The sequence below is a fragment of the Coffea arabica genome, chromosome 1e, assembly GCF_036785885.1.
Source record: "Coffea arabica cultivar ET-39 chromosome 1e, Coffea Arabica ET-39 HiFi, whole genome shotgun sequence".
Lineage (NCBI taxonomy): Eukaryota > Viridiplantae > Streptophyta > Magnoliopsida > Gentianales > Rubiaceae > Coffea > Coffea arabica.
Genome location: NC_092311.1, coordinates 12,742,966 through 12,760,856, shown reverse-complemented (window position 1 = coordinate 12,760,856; position 17,891 = coordinate 12,742,966). Strand labels below are relative to the sequence as shown.

General features: G+C 36.2%; 1 protein-coding gene and 1 long non-coding RNA gene across 5 annotated transcripts; both read right to left on the bottom strand.

Annotated features, from left to right (window-relative positions):
• Positions 1-2,977: 2,977 nt before the first annotated feature.
• On the bottom strand, positions 2,978-5,562 carry LOC113688888 (uncharacterized). Its single transcript, XR_003448139.2, has 3 exons — positions 5,349-5,562; positions 3,288-3,412; positions 2,978-3,205 (listed from the first exon to the last, which is right to left on the bottom strand). It is a non-coding gene; the product is annotated as an uncharacterized lncRNA (long non-coding RNA).
• A 5,862-nt stretch (positions 5,563-11,424) lies between these two features.
• Positions 11,425-16,449, bottom strand: LOC113700972 (scarecrow-like protein 30). 4 transcript variants are annotated; one of them, XM_072053525.1, is made up of 4 exons: positions 16,345-16,449; positions 16,010-16,126; positions 13,443-13,607; positions 11,425-13,095 (listed from the first exon to the last, which is right to left on the bottom strand). In XM_072053525.1, the coding sequence occupies exons 3-4, from the start codon at positions 13,537-13,539 to the stop codon at positions 11,633-11,635; spliced, it is 1,560 nt and encodes a 519-aa protein (XP_071909626.1). In that variant the 5' UTR covers positions 13,540-13,607; positions 16,010-16,126; positions 16,345-16,449; the 3' UTR covers positions 11,425-11,632. The 4 variants fall into 4 exon arrangements, with proteins under 4 accessions (XP_071909626.1, XP_071909629.1, XP_071909622.1 ...); XM_072053528.1 differs by lacking the exon at positions 16,010-16,126; XM_072053521.1 differs by lacking the exon at positions 16,345-16,449 and having other exon boundaries at positions 16,010-16,305.
• Between the last annotated feature and the right edge of the window lie 1,442 nt (positions 16,450-17,891).

The following is a 17,891-nucleotide window of genomic DNA, read 5'->3' as shown; positions in this document are numbered from 1 at the left end:
AGTCGTTAAGGAAACTTTCGTCATTTTACTTATTCTCCTAGCCAACTCTCTAGGAGTATTCCCTAAGCAAAATATTTTGGATTTCGCCATGTTGACTTTTTGGCCTGAGATTGCACAGAAGTTCTCCAACACCTTCCTAATTACCATTGCTTGTTCCTCTGATGCTTCAGCAAAAAGAATCAAGTCATTAGCAAACATAAGATGAAAAATTCTTGGTCCATTTCTTGATGCCCTCACTAGTTTCCATTTCCCTTGGTGAACTGCTTCAGCTATCAGGTGACTCAGCCTCTCCATGCACAGGATAATAAATATGGTGAAAGGGGATCTCCTTGTCTAAGTCCTCTTCTGGGAGTGATTGCTCTATTTACTTGCATGCAACTCATAATTAGTTTCATTGCCTCCTCTGAAAAACCCATATTTTCTAGTGTGTTATGAAAGAATTTCTAGCTTATTCGGTCATATGCTTTCTCTAAATCCACTTTGACGATTATCACTCCTGTTTTCTCCTTCCTCTTAGCTGAGTGGACTATCTCCTGTAGGATTATCACATTATCTGAGGACTGTTGTCCTGCGATGAACCTACATTGTTCCTAGCCAACTATTTGAGTCATTAGCAGCCTGATCCTCCGGACTAGAATTTTAGTGATCACCTTATATGAAACGCTACATAGGGAAATAGGTCTAAAGTGGGTTACCCTCTCTGGGTTCCCAACTTTGGGAATAAGGGATATGATGGTGTCATTCACTTGGGATGGCACTGCCTTTTTGAAGAAAGCATCTTTGACAAATTTTACAAGGCTCTCCATAACGATCTCCAATCCCTTTTGGAAGATGAAGGCACTAATTCCGTTGTGGCCAGGTGCTTATATATCCTTGATACTAAACAAGGCTTGTTTAACTTCTTCTGAGCATACTTGTCTAATCACATCTCAAATCTCTTTCCTCAGCTCTTGGAAATTTGACTGAGCAACTAAAATCATTCATGGTATCCCCTTCCGTACAATATAAGTCTTTATAAAATTTCACCACCATGGCTTTAAGTGCTTTTTTGGACTTGTTGCCACTTCACTTGATCATCCTTCCGACAATCCACATGGTTTCTCCTTCTTCTTATCACTATTGAGCTGTGGAAGTAACATGTATTTCTCTCACAATAGTTCAGCCAATTCACTCTTGATTTTTGAAAACACAAAAGTTCTTCTTGTTCCAGAATCTGGTTATACTCCTTAACATGATCCATCTACAATTTCTCCAAGTAAGGGTTATGTTTTATTGTCAGTGACTTTTGGATGCCTTCAATCCTTGCTAAACATCTCCTCTTCCTTTGAAATATGTTCCCAAAAACCTCTATGTTCTAGTGTTGAGTTTTTTCCAGGAAGTTAGATATATTATCCCACATCTTCTTATCTGATTTCCATACGGACTTAATCATACTCTAAATGGTAGGATAAGTAGTCCATGCCATCTCTATGCAAAATTGCCTTGGCCTTCCCCCACTATTACCCTTATCTAGAGTTACCAACACTGGGTGGTGGTCAAAGTGGGTGCGTGGGAGGTAGCGAATATAGGTTTCAGGGAAGTGAATCCTCCATCATTCATTACATATTGCCCTATCTAATCTCTTCTTTACATTAGCCCTTCCTTTTTGAAAGTTTGACCAGGTCATGAGAGATTGATCAAGTGTCGATGCGAGATAGAGTCAATGACAGTGGTTGGCGAAGAAAGATATGAGGATTAGATTCTGGCCTTACAAAGTAGGGATATGACAGTTACATTATCCTAAATACATGGGAGTGGGCAGTTATCACTACTCATGATCGGCTGATAAAGCTGACATGATAGGTAGTTGCACTTGATAGTAAGGTGTTAAAAGTAGAAGTGAGTTTATCAGTAGATGGCAAAGTGATCGTTAATACTACAACTATTAGAAGAGAGACCAGATTGAGGACTTCTCCAACAACATCCAAATCAAAGACAATATCTTTAGAAAAATGCTCTTTCTTTTAGCAAGCTTTCTTAGAAGCTTTTAGGCTAGGTTTAGGATTTCCAATTTTCTTACAAACATTTCCTTTTCTAGCAACTCGTCATTTTCATGCTTTCAATCAATATTAAGTTCTATAAATTTCTTTATATTTGATATGAATTCAGAATCAGTTTCCTTTGAATTCCAAGCAAGTTTCTTATTCTCAAGCAATCTATATAATTCTCATGCACTCTGTATCATTCCAAGCAGTTGTTACTTTCATATTAAACAATTTGTTAGCTTCAGTTGCAAATCAGTCTTTCCTTCTCATTTCTTCTTTGATCGGTTACTTTGTCATAGATTTTAAGTTCTTGAGGTTGTTCAAGGTAGAACAAATAACTTTGGTCTAGAAGTCATAGAATATCGGTGAGCACTCTCTTTTACTGATATCAATTCATTTCTATCATTTTCGTGGTGTTAACTAAATGCCATGGTCGCAGCAATCATGACATTGGCGTTGGTTTGTTGGCCACTAAAAATCAGCACGAACCACTTGTATGTTTCTGGCCTTTCAATCCTTTCAACACCTTCACAGGGGTGGTAATCAGGTCGGGTCACGGGTTGACAGGATAGGTTAAGACACGGGTATTCTAGAAAAGTCGTCAACCCGGACACAACCCATTTATTTTATCAGGTCAGGTCCCTTGACCTGAACACAAATCGCAATTTTCGCTGGTCACTTGAACCTAACCTGTTTCAACCTGCCTTATAAATGATTAGTTGATCATCTAAAATAGAAGCATAGAACTACAAATCAGTTTAATTACCTATAATAATCAGCAATGTCAATTGCCCAGTGGAAATAAAAAAATCCATTCAAGCAATCATACACAAAAGGCATTCACCAAATGTAATCCAAATCCAAATGACTACAAGCCATAAAAAGACATAGCATATGCTGATAAGCTCAAGTCCCAACTCCTAATATCATCATCAAATCCAAATGGCTACAAACTATAATAAATACTAAAAAGACATAAGATAATAGCAAGTCGCAATATCATCACTTCATCATTGAATCCCAATTGCTACAAGCCATAAACACTAAATAGCAACAAAATAGACATGAAACTAAAATAGAATCACTGGTCCAAGGTTCCAAGCTCAAGCGGTCAAATTGATATTCCTCTTCCAACTTCCACCTTCACTAAATCAAGGGATGCAAGCACCTTTTTAAGCTACCTGCAATAGGTACGGATATCAAAGTATTAATGTTGTTACATATAAGTGCAATAAAACATATTATGCTATAACTTTAACTCACCAGCTCAATGACTTAGAGGTTGACCACATTAGAGTTTAAATTTCCAACAAATTGTGCATCATCTTTTAATATCTTTAAAGACATGATGTCTTGAATTATATCCTCCAACCTCAAATCTGTCATCTCTACATAAATAAGATGAGAAAAATAAAATAAGTATAAAATACTAAAGAAACAAAGTGGATATTAGGAAACATTAATTTACTAATTATACCTTTGTCCCCAAACAACCAGTCTTTAGTGCATACTAAAGCTTCAACTATTAGTGGTGACAATGAACTAGGAATTGATCTAGATTCCTACCACCAAGGCTAAAAGCAGATTCTGATACAACGGTTGATACAAGAACACATAAGATATCTCCAGCTAATTTTGCTAGATCTGGAAATTGATACTGTCGAACCTTCCAATAGTCAAGAACATGAATCTTAGATTTTCTTTTACTTCTTGTCTCATCTAGATACATTCCAATTGAGTTTTTTGTGCACCAATGGTAAATTCAAAACTATCAAATTCATCAACTTCCTATGATCATGACATTGAAAGAGAGATATAACAGACATGAAAATGAGAACATAACATTTTTAAAACTAGATGGGAGTATATAAACTAATAAATCAATAATACTAAAAAATATTATCATCACACCTTGAAAACATTCACTAATTTTTTTTTCTTGTGCTTCTGCTACATCAAAGAATATCTCATTCATCTCATTGCTACCCCAATAATGGGAAGATGATGGCTGAAATGTCTTACAAGCTCTAACATATTCATTGAAAAGACTAAAAAGTGTATCCCTGACCATATAACTTTTGATAGCTAAACTCAGGAAGCTGAAATTTGTATCTAGGATCAAATCTCACAATATTGAACTCAGACCAATATTTTTTGAATTTCACAACCATCTATTCTGCAATTTTCTTCATAAAACCATCAGAACTCCTACAGTCCTCAAACAACTTTAATTGAATCAGAAAAACTTGTGGAAAGTATAAGTTAGCAGTTGGGTACTCAGATCTTGAGAAGGCAATGGTTGCATCATAAAAAATTTCTAAAAAACTGCAAATCTTTTCAACTCTTTCCCACTGTTCTAAAGATGGACAACATCGAAAATTGGAATCACTTAATTGCAAGTGACAAAAGGCAAGATAATAATAAAGACCACTTGAGAATATCTTATGAGTGGAACTCCAATGTAGTTGGACATTCTGAACTGAGTCTTTTTTAGAATCAAGGGATGTTTGTACTACACATTTAGTAGACTTTACTTTTCTCACTTGAGAGCTCTTCACATATTTTACACATTCCATTATTCTATCTACTGGGACATCAATTTCTTTCAAACCATCTTGCACAATCAGATTTAGACTATGAACACAACACCTCACATGAAATAAAATGCCATCATGCATCAAAGCACCTTTCAACCTAAACTGATTCTTAAGTATTTGTACACAAGAATCATTTGCAAAAGCATTATCCAAAGTGATGGTGAACAATTTCTTTTCAATGCCTCAATCACTAACCAAACTATAAATTTTTTCTACTAGAGCAACTCCACTATGAGGAGAAAGCTCGTAAGAAAAAATCAGATTTTTTTGGTTTGCAGCACCCAATTATTATCAACAAAGTGTGCTATCAAACTCAAGTACCCATCAATAACTGGAGCTTCATGCATTAGAAATCAAAGAAATTCAACTAGGACATAACTATAATTTAGCCCCAAGCCTATCAATTTCTTTAGCATGAAATTTTTTTATATCTGCCTTCGCAATGTTCCTAGTAACATGTTTAACTTGTGGTTCCAACTATGAACAAACATTTCTAATTCCCTCATATTTAACAAATGAAAATGGCAACTCGTATCTGATGATTGCATGCATCATTAAATCTTTAAATTTCTCCTGACTAAACTGGAATTGCTTGTGGCCAAAGCTCCTTGATCAGGAGAAAGAAGATATTGACCAATATCTTTAGTTGTCATTTTCTGACATTTTTTTATTTGTCGAAGAAGGTTACTTGTCCCATTTTTACTCTCTGCAGAATAGATGTGCTTACATTTTTTGCATTTGCACTTCAATTCCTCAGTCGGTTTTGGAGCCAAGATGGTAAAGTAATCCCAAACTTCAGAAGTTAGCTTCCTCTTTTTTGTTCCCTTTGAAAGCAGGGTCAGGACATTGAGATTGATTCATTTCCATTGTCTCTTCAATGCTATTGTCACTACCACTATCATCATCAACCTCAATTGGATTTGCATTTGGATTACTTTCATTCATCTGTTAACCAATAAATAGACATACATGTCATTGTCAATTCAAGTTAATTTTCTCTTAATACAAACAAAAATTTTGAAAGATGGTGCATTCACAAATAATTTGACAGCTTAATAGCCTATGAATAATGCTTGCAACCACAATAATCAGACTACTCACTTTGGGTTGTTAGACAACCACTAAACAATGAGATAATGGCATCATTTGATTCTCTAAGTAACTATTGACTTCAGTAGCAGATCCATCTTTACAAATCTTAATCAAACAAGGCTGTGTATAGCCCAACAAATTAAGAAGGTAAATATTGAATCACATTGTATGTTTATAAACAATCATGAATTATGGGACATAGTCCGGAGTCTTTTGTTATTTATGATTCCAAAAAACCTCTTCAAAATCTCTAGCAAAAGATCAAAACAAGAAAAATTTTCAGTCCAATTTTATGTGATTTTCAAAACAATGCATGAGGTGAAGGAAATCAAGAATGTTTAGCTTAAGCCATTACAATATAAATATGCCTGCTATGACTTCATCGACTCCTACATCACTGAAAAGAAAAAAAAAAAGATGAAAAGCACATAAATATTTAAGCTTCTTCGATAATCGATCTGAAATCCGAATTCTTCTGGAGTCCATCAATGTTTGACACTTAAGAGAGAGTAGAAGGGCCCATCGCCAGTCGTTTAGACTTCAAAGAGAAGCCACACAACACAAGTTTAGAAATCAGAAGGCAAAAGTTAAGCTCGGAGAAGGATTAGAATAGTCAGCCTTGCTCAGGGGTTTCGACGTCCTGCCTTGCCGACCGGCTCTGCTAGTGAGCAGTGAGAGGTGAAGTGCGGAAGACAAAGAGTAAAGTTGTGAAAAATGAAAAGTGAAAACGATCGAATTGAGGTTAATGGTATAAGGATATTTCAGGATTTGTTCAAGAAAAATAGAAAATAGTTAATAAGTTAGATAAAATATTTTATATTTATTAAATTATTTTTAATTCATAAATAGATTAACCAGATCATCCCGCGATTGACCTTGACTCAACCTGATTTTTTCGAGTCTAACGGATCTGATCCAATTTCGATTCGAATCTACAAGATTCAATCTAAACCCCATTAATTTCGTATTAGATTTATGTTGTGTAAGAAATTGTCACTCCTACTTCACATGCTACGACATTCATGGGATCCCTTCGAAGAACTTCTTTCTTAAACATCATTCTGTCCTGATCAATATGTGCTAAAGTTTTCTTAAACATGTCAAACAAAGAAGAGAAAAGATGCAGCGCTTTTTGGAAGCGGGTGATGAAAAATGGGGCTTTCTATGTCCCACTAATGACTCCATGGACAAAAAAATAGGATTCATTTTCATGATCAACGTCAGAACATCGTCCGTCGCACTGCTGTCTTCTGTTGTCTCGTCGGGAACATGTCTTAGCCTACACAAGCAATTAACTATAATTGTTTCGCTTCTGTCAATCTTCAGATCCTCCATAGGATGGTTTCCCATTTCTTTGCTATGGCCTCAAATGGAACATTGAATTTCTTGCAGTAATGCACCATTGAAAGAAGTCAAAAGGTGGCGAGTACAGGAAATGGCTACGGATCCCAAAGAAATTGGAGACACTGAAACCAACAGATATGCTTAACAAACCACAGTTTTTTTTTTTCCTTAGATTACCGTGTACAGAATACCCTGTCTTTCTTTCTAGAAAGTGAATAGGCTTACAGCCACCTGGTTTCCAATTTCGTAGAGGCCCGCCTGGTAGGGTAGTCCTTTTTACCTCTTATTCAGGATGTGGAACCTCTTCCGTTGTACTTTTTTATCCAGTCTATCTAATTGTGTAAATCTTACAGTATTTGGTGAACTCATACGACTAATCCCGGAATGTATCATAGTTGTATGAATTTATGCAAAAGTTTTACGAATTACAATAATTGGACAGAATTGGACAAAATTAACTGGACAGGCCTCTATTCTCTTTGATTTGTTAATTACAAAAGGCTAAATTCTATTTTAGACACTTAAACTATAAACACACTCTCATTTCAGTCCTTAAATTTTAATATTGGACACTTTTCCCCCTAAGATATGAAATCCATCCTACTTTAGTACTTTCATTTTGGACATTTTATCCTATAAAGCAAAAAATCTATCCCACAAAATTGTCAAAACTAACTAAGCAATAGGCAAGTGACTAAAAGTTTCAGGATTAAAGTGAAATAGATTTCATACTTTAGGGATTAAAGTGTCCAAAATTGAAGTTTAAGAACTAAAGTGGATAGATTTCATATTTTAGGAGATAAAATGTTTAAAGTTAAAGTTTAAGGATTGCAATGGGAGCTCATTTATAGTTGAAAGGTCTAAAGTAAAATGTACTCGTTACAAACTTCAAAAAGCTTGAAATAAACAGGCCAGATTAGACCAAGTTAATGTGGTTCAATCGTAACTATCAAGATTACTTGTGCATCTGGAGGTCAGAGCCCGAATCCCAAATCATCTTTCACCTCCATTTAAGAAGGATTCAAGATGGTTGGAAAAAATATTCAAATCCTTGAAACTGTTTTGATAGCTCATGGATTTTAGTCTAACATTAATTCCTTAATAGTAAATAGCTTGATGCACGAACAAACTATCAGCTTTTCTTGATTTTTGAAAAAAAATTAAATGTTTTTGAGGATGGCAAAAAGGTTTTTTTTTTTTTTTTGTTCTTTCTACTTCTACGATTAAAAAGAAAATGATGAGGGGAGTAGTACTCCTTATTTCCTTCGTGCCATTATGTTCATTAGTTATTTTTAGAGATTTGGTCTACAAACCGTTCCACCAGTCCATATAATATTTCATTTCAATAATTAATAAAATCTGGGCTAGTATCCATCCCTTTATGGGGTTTGCCGAATAGAAAAAATGAGTTCCTCTGAAAAACACATGTAAACTGATTTTCTAGAAGAGGGAAAACAAAATTTATTTTTGAACTTAAAATAGGCAATATGGATATACAAAAAAAAAAAATGTTTTATCTTCTAGCATACTTATTTTAGTTAAGGATAGCAACCCAATCGCATTCAAAAACATATTTATATGAGTAAATTACATGAATTTCACAAGATACAACCCAAGATCTTTTGCTGCTCCAGACTGCATTGAGTAATTTTGTAATTGTCAAAGCAATAGATATCATGCAGCTCATGTCTAGGTGTATCTAATTTGAAACATTGATTTTGCGACAAATTTTGTTGTATTTTTCGTACATTACTATCTAGAGCAAATTATCCCAATAGCTATTAAACTTTTCAACTAGTTGAGTTTTAGCCATTCAACTATTAATAGTATGTTTTTACTCACTAAACTATTAAAAGTATAAATTTTGGATCATTCCATCTGATTTTACCGTTAACACTACCAAATTTAACCATTAATAGTATATCTCATAAATTATGTAGACCCTTATATCTAACAGAGTTAACGGTGAAATCAGACAAAATGGCTCAAAATTTACACTTTTGATAGTTTAATGGGTAAAAACATGCTACTAATAATTGAGTAGCCAAATCTTGACTATTGAAAAAGTTTAGTGACTACCCGATAATTTCCTCTACTGTCTATATTTGTTGTGCTGGCATGTACATTTATTATATTAGTACGTATTATGGTGACTGATGCACATGTGACAAATTTTTTTTTTTTTTTTCCAGAAACGATAACGATTTTATTCATAAAATTAATGAGAACATACACATTATATGAGCAAGGCTCAAGCATAGGCTTTACAAAAGTGGACTAAGCCACAGAGGAACCTAAAGGTCCTCATTAAAGCATCCGCATAGCTAGCTTGCTCAGTTTTTCAATGAGCCTATTCACTTCAACAGGTAAACTATCAAATGAGCATTTCCTAAACATTGAGCTAAGGTCTCTGATATCCTCCAGGTGACAATTGAGCTTACTGGATTTTATGTTTTGGTTACAGTAAGGCATCAATCTTCCTGAATTTGTTACTGTCAAAGTTGAAGCTTGTTCTAAGGATTGTCCTATACAAGGACTGGATGATTGAAGTACGTTTAGCCTTCTAAGAAAAGAGTACTAAGATTTAAGTTTCTTGAATTAAAAAAGCAAGCAATGATAAACTCAAAATCTTGAAGTTAAAAAGTCAGATTTACAAACATGAACAATTCTCACGTCACAGAAGAAAATCTAAAATTTGAAGAGAATTCAATGAACAAACTCATGTCTGCTGCTCTGACTAGAGAGGCAAGCAATGACAAACTCAAAATGTTGAAGGTAAAAAGTCAAATTTACAATAATGAACAATTCTCACGTCAGTGAAGAAAATCTCTGTATGAAGAGAATTCAATGAACAAACTCATATCTGCTCCTCTGACTGAAGAGTCTTTGACTTGAAATCCCAGCCGTCAAGGTTTCTGAGCTGTGAAATTTGTCCTTTTGTTCTTTAATGGATGAATTCATACAAAACAACAGCAAATCTGAGCCCGACAGTTCCAAATTGACTTTGGCGCATGTATTTATGTTTTCTAATGAGAACACTGTAGAACAACATAGACACCAATCCGCCTCTCTGCAATTCATGAAACGACGATTATGATCAATTGACAAATCAGTTTGCAGCAAACTATTAACAGATGCATCAACAAAAGCTCATCTGTTAGTAGTTTCTGTTTTTGTTTCATATGAACTGAGTGTCCTGGCAGTGTCATGATTAGACAGAATGGCCCTACGTTTAGATGACTAAAGCCACAGAAAACCACTAACAACACTAGCACTTCATGAATCTAGAAGACTAGGAAATACCTAGCTAGTATATATCAAATGGGAAATGGGGCAGGGACGGTCATCAGTAAGACCGTCCCTGAACGGCTAATGGCCATGATCTGGTCTCAAAAATTTGTGCGGTTGAGATTATAAGTTATAACTCGATTTTCACGCCATGTGTGAGTTTCACAAAAATTTGCTCTAAAATTACGCGATGTGCAAAAAAAGTTACGCGATGTGCAAAGAAAGTTACGCGCAGTTAAAAATGGCCAAAACCGTCCGAGACAGTTGCACCTGCAACCGTCCGTGCCCCTTGTCCATATGAAATGATATCATTCCAAGTCCTCCGATCATCACTCAAGTGTCTTTCCCGAGAAGGCAGCGAGTTCCCAGCCTGATTACAGAATCCTCTCTGTTAACTTAATACCTTGAAGACGGTTTGTGAAACAGGAATGTAAGGGGCAAAGAGAGAGAGAGAGAGAGCAATGGAAATACTAGCAAGAAAAAGTAAGTCAAATCAATCTTCAGAAGTTCTTATATTTGTTCCGGTTCTTAAAAAACATTAGCAAGAAATGTTTATTTGAGCAGCAGCAAAGTACTTGCTCTCAATGCTTAGGCGTTCTGGTGTGCTAGTCTGAACTTCAAGAAAACATCTACAGGCTGGAGGCAAACAGCAGGAAGTAATCATTCACAGCTTCAACAAAATTGCAAGAGGAAAGGTCAGCTTATTGAAAAAAAAAATGGACGCAATTAACAAGGCTTCATCCTGAAATGGCACACAGCGATACTGCCATCCAGCCCTAAACCTGCATGGACTTAATAAACTTTATCAGACTAAAATTGGAAAACCATAATCTAGTCCCCATTAAAATAAATTTGTAATTTAAAACTCCACAATGTAAAGGAAACACCGTGGTAATTACAGGTGCAAGTTGAAAACATTAGCTGTAAGCCAGTTGAATTCAGATGGCTGCCTTTCTTCCAAACATCTTTCATATGATGATGGATATTGCAACAATGGCTATATGGAGAAAATACATTGTTCATGATGTGATATTGACACAAGAGTATAAGAATTTCTAATGTGATATTCACACAGACTATTAGTCCTGGATTTCACCTTGATTTATTCACAGGTTAATACCAATTTTCTGTGGCACTGAATAAATTTGAACAGTAAAACTTAGACATACCAATTCCTTGCATAATTTTATAGAATACATGTAGATTGCTAAGGAGGTATTTATTTATCAATTGCCAAACATTTTAACCAGCATTCATGCTTATGTGATAAACAGGAAGGATTCCTCATTACTCGTGAGCTGGCTTCCAATATGAGAGTGCATAGATAACTCGCCCCTTCCAGCCCTGCAGTATCCACTTGCCATCCTCATCCACCAGAAAATCCTTGTGATACTGCAGTTTCACCTTGGCCCTAACTTCTTTGACAATGTCCTTGTTCAATGGAATCTGCCTGAATCCAGCTCTTTCATTTCTCGCTTGCCATTGCTTGTATGTCTCTGGCCTCTCAATCCTCGCAGTACCTTCACATGCTATGACATTGATAGACTGCCTCCCAAGGACTTCTTTCTCAAACACCAACCTATCTTGATCTTGGCGTGGTAAGGTCTTATCAAACATATCAAACAGAGAGGAGAAATGATGTAGTGCCTCTCTAAACCGCGTGACAAAAAAGGGAGCATTATATGTTCCATTAAGGATTCCATGTACGAAAAGATCAGGATTTATTTTCTTGATCAAGTGGAGAACGGTGTCTCTTGCACTGCTTGTAACTGATGTCTCATCAGGAACATTCCTCAGCCTGTACAAACAAGTTGCTATGACTGTTTCACTTCTGTCAATCTTCAGTTCTTCCAGGCTAATGGTTTCCCATTTCCTTGCAATAGCATGATATTCAAACGGAACATTGAATTTCTTGCAATAATGGGCAAGCCTACGTCCAGTTTCCTCAACTCTTTCTGCTGGCCGAAGGCCCGGTTGGGGAAGATCTATACCTGTAATGCTAAGCTTTGGGGGCCCTCCGGGCCTCTTCGATAAAGCCTGGATAAAGCAGGGCCAGTGAAATCCATACAGAATACCAAAATCAATTATGTGAATTTGGCTTGCTTCTGTAGTCAGTTTTAAAATTGACTTCCCAGTAAGAATGTTTGACATTTTCCGGAAGGGGGATGCCAAGATATATGCCTGATAGGCTTTCAATGTATCTGCTGCTGACACTCTCGTAGAAAAGGCTGTATACATAGTTGTTCCCATACCAGAAACGCGTGCCTCAAGGGCATCAGCAAAGTAATGAGCCAGCCTTTCATTACCATCACCATGAGGAGAAGAGTGTTGCCTAATCTGATTCAGCAATTGGTTGGCAGTTCGATTATCAAAGTCTGATATGGATTGTGCACATTGAGTAAGGAGGCTTCTCATATCAACCACTTCCCTTATAGTCAGTTTCTTCTCACTAGCACGAGGCCTCCCTCGTTTGGGCTCTTGGGTTAGGCCAATCTGCTGGTTATTCCATCTTCCTGGTTTTGCATCACAGTAAGACAAATCCCAAGAACCAGCGTTCGAGCTCGAGGAAAGCAGCACCTCATCGAAAATCTCAGTTGGCTCTTCAGCATAACTGGCAAATTGCTTTGTAGCCCTCCCTGCCTCTACATGCTCATCATCTTGTCTATAATGATTTCTTTTTCTCGCTGATCCATTTGTAAAGTTGTCCCTCTCTTTCTCCTTTTCGTCAGCCACCTTAATAATCTCCACTCCTAAAACAACAAGGGAGACAGTCATTTGTTTGTTGATTTTGCTCTTTTCTCTACTCGAACAGCTACACAATATCGTTCTTATTAATGCTACAGCAATCTAGAACAAGAATAAATACCTGCTTGTTAAAGAGTGACTAAACCACAACTAATTTTTTGAGTAAATACAAATAAAGAACCACAATAGAGCAAAGAAATGTGAACAAATTGGTAATTAAGTGAGCCTTGTGTTTGAAAAAGTAGAGATTTTTATGCAATCAGGTTGTTTCCAATTCCAGAAATACTAGAATAAATATCGCCAGAAAGCTCAATCACTAGAAGAAAGGGTTGGTTCATTTAAAGTTCCTTACCAGTGAGGGCATCATAGAAGGATTTCTCAGCAGCTTGTAAAGCCGAAAGCTCTTGATACATGCAAGGCCTCTGCTCCAAGTCTTCCCCCATCAGCATTTGATTCAGGTACTGGAGTACAGCACCAAAGGTGTCCCCCGGCAGTGAAGAATCCCCGTCATGCTCACCTGGAAGTGCATCAACATGGTAATTTGACAGATTTAGAGGGCCAGACGATGTAATTGAAGGGAAATCACACTCGAATCCCGCCATGACTTCTTACAACCTCGCAAGAATTGTCAGATGTATAAATGTAAACTAGAATAGACAATTCTCGTTTTAACAGCTTCTGGAAAGTCAAAAAGATGATCCTTGAAAGGGCTGAATATTAAATAAGAGAAGCTTTTCAGTTCCCTGCTGTTCGGAAATGATCAAACATTTGAGTTAATTTATCTGGAAGGCTTGAAACAGTAAAATGTTGCAGCACAAGAAAGATGCAAAAATGGGGGTCTGAAGTCTCAGCTAAATATAGATATGGAGTGATGGATGGAGCATCGCCGCCTGGGCGCTGCCATCGCCGAGTTTCCCTTCTGGTTCCCCTACAAACTATCCAGATTCTTTTGATAAAAACATAGAGGTCAGAAAAGGCGGCCACTTGTTGGCGTGACTTCTCAAGATTAGTTTACACTTAAAAATTCGAATCAAACTAGTTTTAACTACACATTACAATGTACAGTCTTTAGAGCAATGGCGGAATCCGAACCTAGAGCAATGGCGGAATCCGAACCTACAGGCAGTGGTGATAATGGTTTGTTTGGATTGGCCTTTATTTCCCCAAATATATTTACTTACATCATCATTACAATTTTCAATACACCTTTTTACCTTCTCAATTACTTTTTCATCTCACATACATCACATCACAAAAAGTGTTACAGTAAAAATATTTCAAATAACTTACAATCCAAACAAATCAATTATCGATCTAAAATGATATAACTATTATGTGAAGAAAAATTTAATTAAAGATTATGTTTTAATTATCAATTTTTTGTGTTATGAAATGATTGAAGTTATTTCTTATTCAAGTAGAAGTTGATTTTGTCTTTTAATAGCTTTGAAACATTTGTATTGTACGAGAGGTGTTCTAAAAATTGATTGTTCAAAGAAATAATGCGTGGTGAATGAAGATTTCTCAAAATATAAGGGGTAATATAAACAAAAATATGTATTTTTAAAAAAAAATTAGGGGGGGAGGATACAATTATGATAAAAAAAACATAAATATTTGTAATAATTCTAAGGCTATTTTTTAAATTTTGCAAAGTTGATGGGGGTACAATTGCCCACTCTCAACATAATGTGTGGCTTTGCTGCCATTGATGTAGACATTAGCGCAATAAATATAAATACTAGCACAACATATTTAGACACTAATACAACTAGGGGTGGGCACGGGTCGGGTACCCGCCCCGAACGGCAAATGGCTGACCCGACCCTAAGATGTCGGGTCACTATTTTTTTGACCCTAATCCGCTCCGATTGTCCTCGGGTACCCGATCCTCGGATACCCGAAAAATAGGGGCGGGTCATCGGGTACCCGCCCCTATTTAAAGAATGCAAATTCTGCATTCATAAGATGAACCTGCTGTAGCCTGTACGTCCAGATGCTGGGGAGAATTATTGTGAAAATCAAAAGCAACCTTTCTATTGTTGTTGCTTGAGTAACATCACTGGGCAAAAATTCCAAAACAACAACTTAGTTAAATCCCCCATAAATGAATACTATGCACAAAACCTACGAGCCAAAGCCTGAAAGTTCAACTGAATAGATGTTGAACAACAAGATATAAAATCAAAAGTCCTCAGATTTGATAGCTATTTTAGGACTATATTTAATCAAAAACCATCATTTGCAGTTTAAGGTTACTAGCAGTGACATTTATCAAGCACTTTTGGTACCATCTGTATGGCAACTCTGATATGATTTATCATCACAGCTAGATAGATAGATAGATAGAAGATCATCTGGATCAATGGATGGATGAATGGATAAATGAATGAATAAATAAAAAGGGTTAATTATGCTTTGCTCCCCTGAGGAAATCAGGCAATGGCACCACAAAAGGCTAACAATAAATAGCAACCAAAAGAACTGCTCTTTTGCCACAAAATTTTTGTCACTGGGCAAAAATCAAGAATTATTTAATAGATATACATGAAAAGAATAAATAATCTCAATTATATAAAAAACCAAAAAGAATCAAATGGTTGAAAGCCACCACAACTAAATAAGAAACTAAAGCAATAAATATCCCAAAAACGCAAAAAATTTCAAACATATTTCATAAGAAGCCCTCAGATCTCATAGCTTCAATGAATCATAGACGGAATTTGACGGGTAATTCAACAGATGCCTTTTACAGATCACCGACAAAAAACCCAGCCAAGCTACGCACCAGTGTGTGTGTGTGTGTGTATAAAATCAAGCAATTTTCCCGGAGTAAAGAACATAAACAAAAGGGCGGAGCCGCCGAGGGAGGATTTTCAGCAGGGGAAAATGAGGGAAGGCTTTAGCAGCGAGTCTAACCATGGAGGCAAGGCTTCAAGATCAGATCAGGAGCGGCGCAAAGGGATTGCCTGGACAGAGGTGGGTGGCGGCTAATTTTTCCGGTGAAGTGCAAAGGCAGCAGTTGAATTTTAAACCCTGTCAATCCCCTCAATATTAACAATTTTTTCCATCATTGGGCAACAGAAAATTTGAGAAAAAAAACAATACTAATCAACAAAAAATCAAATGATAATACATTATATATAAAATCATGCAATTTTCCCGGAGTAAAGAACATAAACAAAAGGGCGGAGCCGCGGAGGGAGGATTTTCAGCGGGGAAAAATGAGGGAAGGCTTTAGCAGCGAGTCTAACCATGGAGTGATGGAGGCAAGGCTTCAAGATCAGATCAGGAGCGGCGCAAAGGGATTGCCTAGACAGAGGATGAACACAGGCAAATTATGTTGCACTCGATCAGAATGTCGGCTGAACTCTTTAGGTGGGTTAATAACTTATAAAATTATAAAATTGCCCCTATATTTTTAATAATTACATAATATACCCCGGGTCGGGTACCCGCGGGTTTTTGCTTTTACGATCCGTATCCGTATCCGAATATTCCGGGTACCCGACCCTATCTGATCCGCTGAGAGAAATCGGATCGGGTATCCTATTTTTCGGATCGGATCGGATCGGATCTCTCGGGTTTTCGGGTCGGCGGGTATTTTTGCCCACCCCTAAATACAACAATAGGCAAAAACCGAACAATTTTTATAACTTTAAGAAAATTGGGCCCAAAATGTAATCCTAACCATCCAAATTTAAATTCGTTCATCTCATACAATAAATTGTTCTATGCAAGCATAGATGTGATTGCAAAGAAGCCCAATACAAAAATGCCTAGCCCTTCTCATAGTATTTTTTTTTTCTCTTTTTTTTTTTTCCATTTTCCTTTGTTGGGGGTAATTGGCGTATTTGGCTTAATTCAGCTTTTTCAACATTCTATGCATGTTATCAAATATTTGTTTTGAAAATTATCTTCCGTAAGTTTAACACACAGAAGGAAAATGCAATAACCATTAAAAAAGTTAAAATAAGGTTGTTGTAATTTAATAAGAGCTAACGATTTTCCGTCCATTCAAAAGATATGTATTTAATTCATTAAATTGTATGATTTTGGACAATAAATCTTCCTTGATTATCAATAATTAGAACAAAAATGGGTCATAATTACAAATGACGATGAATGTTTAAAAAACCGGAAAGCTAGAGATAAAAGAAAAAACTATATACTTGCAAATGTAACAAGATCCTGCGCTTTTTTTCCCCTGAAAGAAATTTTGCATGATTGTTTTTTGATGCTCCAAAGTCCTCCTAGACAAAATAGAAGTCGCGGTTGGCAAATGCACGTTTCCTCCTGCCTTCGTTGCCTAGTTCCGTAGCTCATTCCACAATGCAGATTCCAAGTCAAAGAAGAACAAAAATTTGATGAAGATATGAATAAAAGAAGGGCAAAAGACCTAAATCACCTTCACACTTTCATGCTTTTACACTTTTAACCTTTTAAGTAACAGATTTATCTTTTTGTCCTCTGAACTCTTAAAAACGCATAGTTATAGCTCTTCCAACAATTTGAGACATTACGGGTAATTGAAAGAGCATCATGTTCAAGGCACGAACGAAAATTACAAGCATTTTAGTTAGAACAGTGAAGGAAATAGCCCCATTTTAGAATTTTTCACTCAATACAAATTAGGCCCAATAATCATATATATACATATATATATATACACCTTGAAGTGTTTAAGGTTAGCAAAATTTGATGGAATGTTTGTGAAATGGAAAGCAATTGCATTATTAGTATTTGAATTTGAATAGATGAACTTAGTCATTTTTTTGTCAATTTTCTTTTGAGTCATAAT